The sequence below is a fragment of the Merops nubicus genome, unplaced genomic scaffold (assembly GCF_000691845.1).
Source record: "Merops nubicus isolate BGI_N331 unplaced genomic scaffold, ASM69184v1 scaffold28658, whole genome shotgun sequence".
Lineage (NCBI taxonomy): Eukaryota > Metazoa > Chordata > Aves > Coraciiformes > Meropidae > Merops > Merops nubicus.
Window position 1 is genome coordinate 12,271 of NW_008626807.1, and position 3,688 is coordinate 15,958.

At 40.7% G+C, this 3,688-nt stretch overlaps 1 protein-coding gene across 1 annotated transcript in view; it reads left to right on the top strand.

Moving 5' to 3' along the window:
• LOC103778546 (arf-GAP domain and FG repeat-containing protein 1-like) overlaps positions 1–3,671 on the top strand; it is a gene marked incomplete at both ends in the record, with an annotated part of 9,005 nt that extends 5,334 nt beyond the window's left edge. Inside the window, 4 exons of the mRNA XM_008946136.1 lie at positions 799–918; positions 1,554–1,625; positions 2,580–2,789; positions 3,625–3,671. Of these exons, the coding sequence (XP_008944384.1) occupies positions 799–918; positions 1,554–1,625; positions 2,580–2,789; positions 3,625–3,671 (449 nt within the window). The remainder of the gene's footprint in view (positions 1–798; positions 919–1,553; positions 1,626–2,579; positions 2,790–3,624) is intronic.
• Between the last annotated feature and the right edge of the window lie 17 nt (positions 3,672–3,688).

Here is a 3,688-nt window from a genome sequence, read left to right on the forward strand (position 1 = left end):
ATCTGTTAATGCTTGAATATCCAGATGTTTGAAACCAGACAGGTGTTAACTTGTATTTTCTCCTATAGTATGGCATGAAAGGAAGGCGAAAACTGAGATTCTCTTTGAAATTTCCTTGGATTTTATTTTGTGGATACACTGAATGAATTGCTATCTTCTTGACATTGGTATTGATTTTCCCTATTCCTGTATTCAGATTTAGTTTTTGAAAAACTGACTTTTTCCCATGAAATGAATTTATAAACCTAGCCCAAGCTATTCTGTGGTGCCCAACTAAATTCACCCAAGGAAGAAGCACTTTGTAGGTATATGAGGAATTCAAATTGTCAGCATGTTACAAGAATACTTGCTAATATGTATTCCCTAAGAAATGGTCGGTTAGTCCACAAATTATGATTTTGGAAGCTAGCATTTAGGAGGCTACCTGGTTTGGGATCTGCAGGCATCCCTCAGGTATTCTGTGCCTTCTGGCTCTTTCCTGGAGCCACCACTGCTGCAGAGGCTCTGGTGTTGAGCGGAGCTGGACTTGGCCAGGTCGTGCAGTTGGGAGTGGCAGCCTGTGTGAGGAGGAGAGAAGTAGAGTGAACTGGTACAGCTCTGCAAAGGTCGCTTGTGAAAGCTTGTTCAAGGACAACTTGCGGCCGTAGAATATTGTGTATAATTTTTCCCTGTGAAAAGAAATGGGAAGGTAGGACATGACCTGTGGAGGCCGTCATGACCATGGATTCAGTTAATACATCTGTTTTTGTGTTGATTTCCCATATCCATTAACGTGTTTTGTTCCTTTGCAATTCACAGCGCAGAACTCTGCAAACGCAGGTTTTGCAAACTTTGATGCGTTTGGACAGTCTAGTGGCTCGAGTAATTTTGGAGGTTTCCCCACAGCAAGTCAGTCTTCTTTTCAGCCCCAAAATACAGGTAGAACTCCTAGCACTTTTGATTAATACTTAACTGAAATAATCCTTACCCTCATGTTGGAAGGTACTTAAGCTGAGTTTATTTCTTGCATCTGCCTGATTTAATGCAACCAAGGCATCTGAAGCTCTGGGGAAACTCAAAATTAATTCCTTCTGTCTGGTGTTGATTTTCTTTCCTTTTATTTTCTTCCTAATGCTACTCGGAAGTCTGGTTTATGGCACTGCGTGTTCTTTAGCTCTACACCTGAAATAAATATGAGAAGAGTAGTCTATGCTGCTTTTGATGAATATTGAATTGACTCTATCTTGTAAGAGAAGCATTTCAGTAGGCCCAAAAGCATGGTGCAGTATCAAAAAAGCATGTGTCTATCTGTAGGTATAACAGGCACGCACTTCAGTGTTTGGCTTCATGTGTAGAGCCTGTTGCTAAGATTTATTTTGCTTTCCTTTGATTTGATCATGCTTTAGAACTTCTGCTTGAGCTTACACTTGCTGTTTGTCTAGATCTTTGGCTGACTGACTTTCTTTTCCTTTTTTTTTTTCTTTTGAGTGTGGTGTCGTTTTAAACTTCTTTTCAAATTTTCTTTCTTCCTTCTTATGTTAACTTTAACCCACACACAATTTCTGGCTGTCCAGCGTTCAGAACGCTTTCATCTAGCTGCAGTTTGGGTGAATTTACTTCAGCTTTTCCTCTCCAGGCTGTACACAGTAAGTTCCACGCAGTGGAAAACTCAGCTTGCTTCATTGTGTGCCATTGTAGTCTAGCACTGTCAGTCCTGCTGTGGCGTGTGTGTTAGCTTGCCCACGGTGCATTGGAAAGTGCTGTGTTCTGTAGTATGAGTGGAATCCTCAAACAACTGTTACAAAAAGGGATACACTTCATGGAACAACTCATTTGAATTTAAGTACGTGGCCTGCCTAGGTTAAATTCAGTCTGGACTCTGAAGAGGTGGAAGCTTGTGGTTTCATATCTGAACTGAAGTTCAGTTGCGTGGACCCAAGTCAGATTATTTTAAGTAATTGATTTATGTATCTCTGATATCAGTGGAGACTTGGTATAAAAAGAGCTGTGTTGTATCTCCCCCTCAACTCTTTGCTAATTGGATGTAGTCTAAAAATCTGGGAACTGAATTATCTTTGTAAACCTTGGCATGAAATCATACTGGTTTTGGACTTCTAGGCACTGGTTTTTGCTTAAAATGATGACTGACATCTGAAATGGTTTAACATTGTACCATTTAGTAAATGCAAATAGTAGCTGTTCATTAGACACAAATGACAGGAAAAATGAAGCTTCTGTAGTTCGAGTATTAAATATTGAGACAAATACTCTTTTCCCTAGAGAAATATTACTGTTGCAATTACTTTAACAGCTCATAAATAACTTAGTTTTTCAAATTATGACTGATTTAAGCTGTTGAAGTTTTTGTCCTTCATTTGCAGATTGAAAAATATGGGGAAAAAAAAAACCACTCTTTTTTTTTATGACCTATTGTAACTTTAAAGGCAATGGGAAAGGGTCTTAAACATGTGGGGTGGGCTGGGGGGACACACTGCCTCATGTGACCACACAGAGGTGGGGTTATTGGGACATCAGTGACAGCTGGAGAGCCTTGCTCTGGCCTTGGAATGTTGATCCTGTTTAACTTATTTTTGTTACAGGTGGAAGTGCTGGATCTGCCAATGCTAACTTTGCTCACTTTGATAACTTCCCCAAATCCTCCAGTGCTGACTTTGGAGCCTTTAATGCTTCTCAGAGCAACGCAGCGGCCACTGCAGCCAGTAAAGCTGCAGCGAATAAACCGAACCTCCAGCCAGCTGACAAATACGCAGCTCTTGCCAATTTAGATAATATCTTCAGTGCAGGACAAGGTATTGTGCTTTACTGGTGTATACCTGCTTATTCTGCATGTGTGTACTCCCCACAAGCATGGCTGGGCTTGTCAGACAGTAACTATTTCAAAACATACTTTTTTATTAAGTTATTGGTAGAATTTCACATCAGTGTCCCCTTACTGTGTAAATTTTAAGACTCAAGTCAGTCCAAAAGGACATCATCAGAAAGATGGCTTGTTGGAACTTCCTATTGAGCTGAATAATTCTAGGTGAAAATACCTAATAATTACTGCAGTGATGAAAATAGATAAACTGTTTTATGTTTGGCCTAAAACCTATGGTACATGCTTTAGAATGGAGAGCTGCAGTTGCTGCAGAGAGCTACCAGAGTAGGTCTCCTACCTCTCTGCCACAAAAAGATTTGGCTTTAGTTTTTCATAAACTAGTAGCAGCGATACTTTGTATTTTGTTGATTTTAAGTTAAGGAGAAAAAAAAAAATCCAGTTATTCTGTAACTTTTTTCTTCTCAAATTGCTTATAAATACTTGTGTTGGGTTATGATGTGGAGCTTTGTTCTGAAATGGATTATTTGGGGTTATGTGTCTTGTTAAATCTACTTGTTGAAGGGGATGGTGGTGCTGGGTTATTTTCCAGGGAGACCAGAGGCAAGAGCCTCTGGCAGCTGCAGAGTATAGAAGCAGGACACTTCGCTAAGTGCTAAGAGCTTGTTAAAATCCCCCCCCAATGCTCTAGTGCATATTTAATTTTTGAGTCTGAAACTTCAGCTGCCCATGAACTTCCATGCAGTTTTCAACATCGGAGGGCAGAAAGTGAAACTTTTTTTCTCACTTCCAATCTGGTTTCTTCCTAGGTGGCAGCGAGCAGGGCAGCGGGTTCAGTCCGGCCGTGTCGGCGTCGGCGGGGCCCGCGCTGGC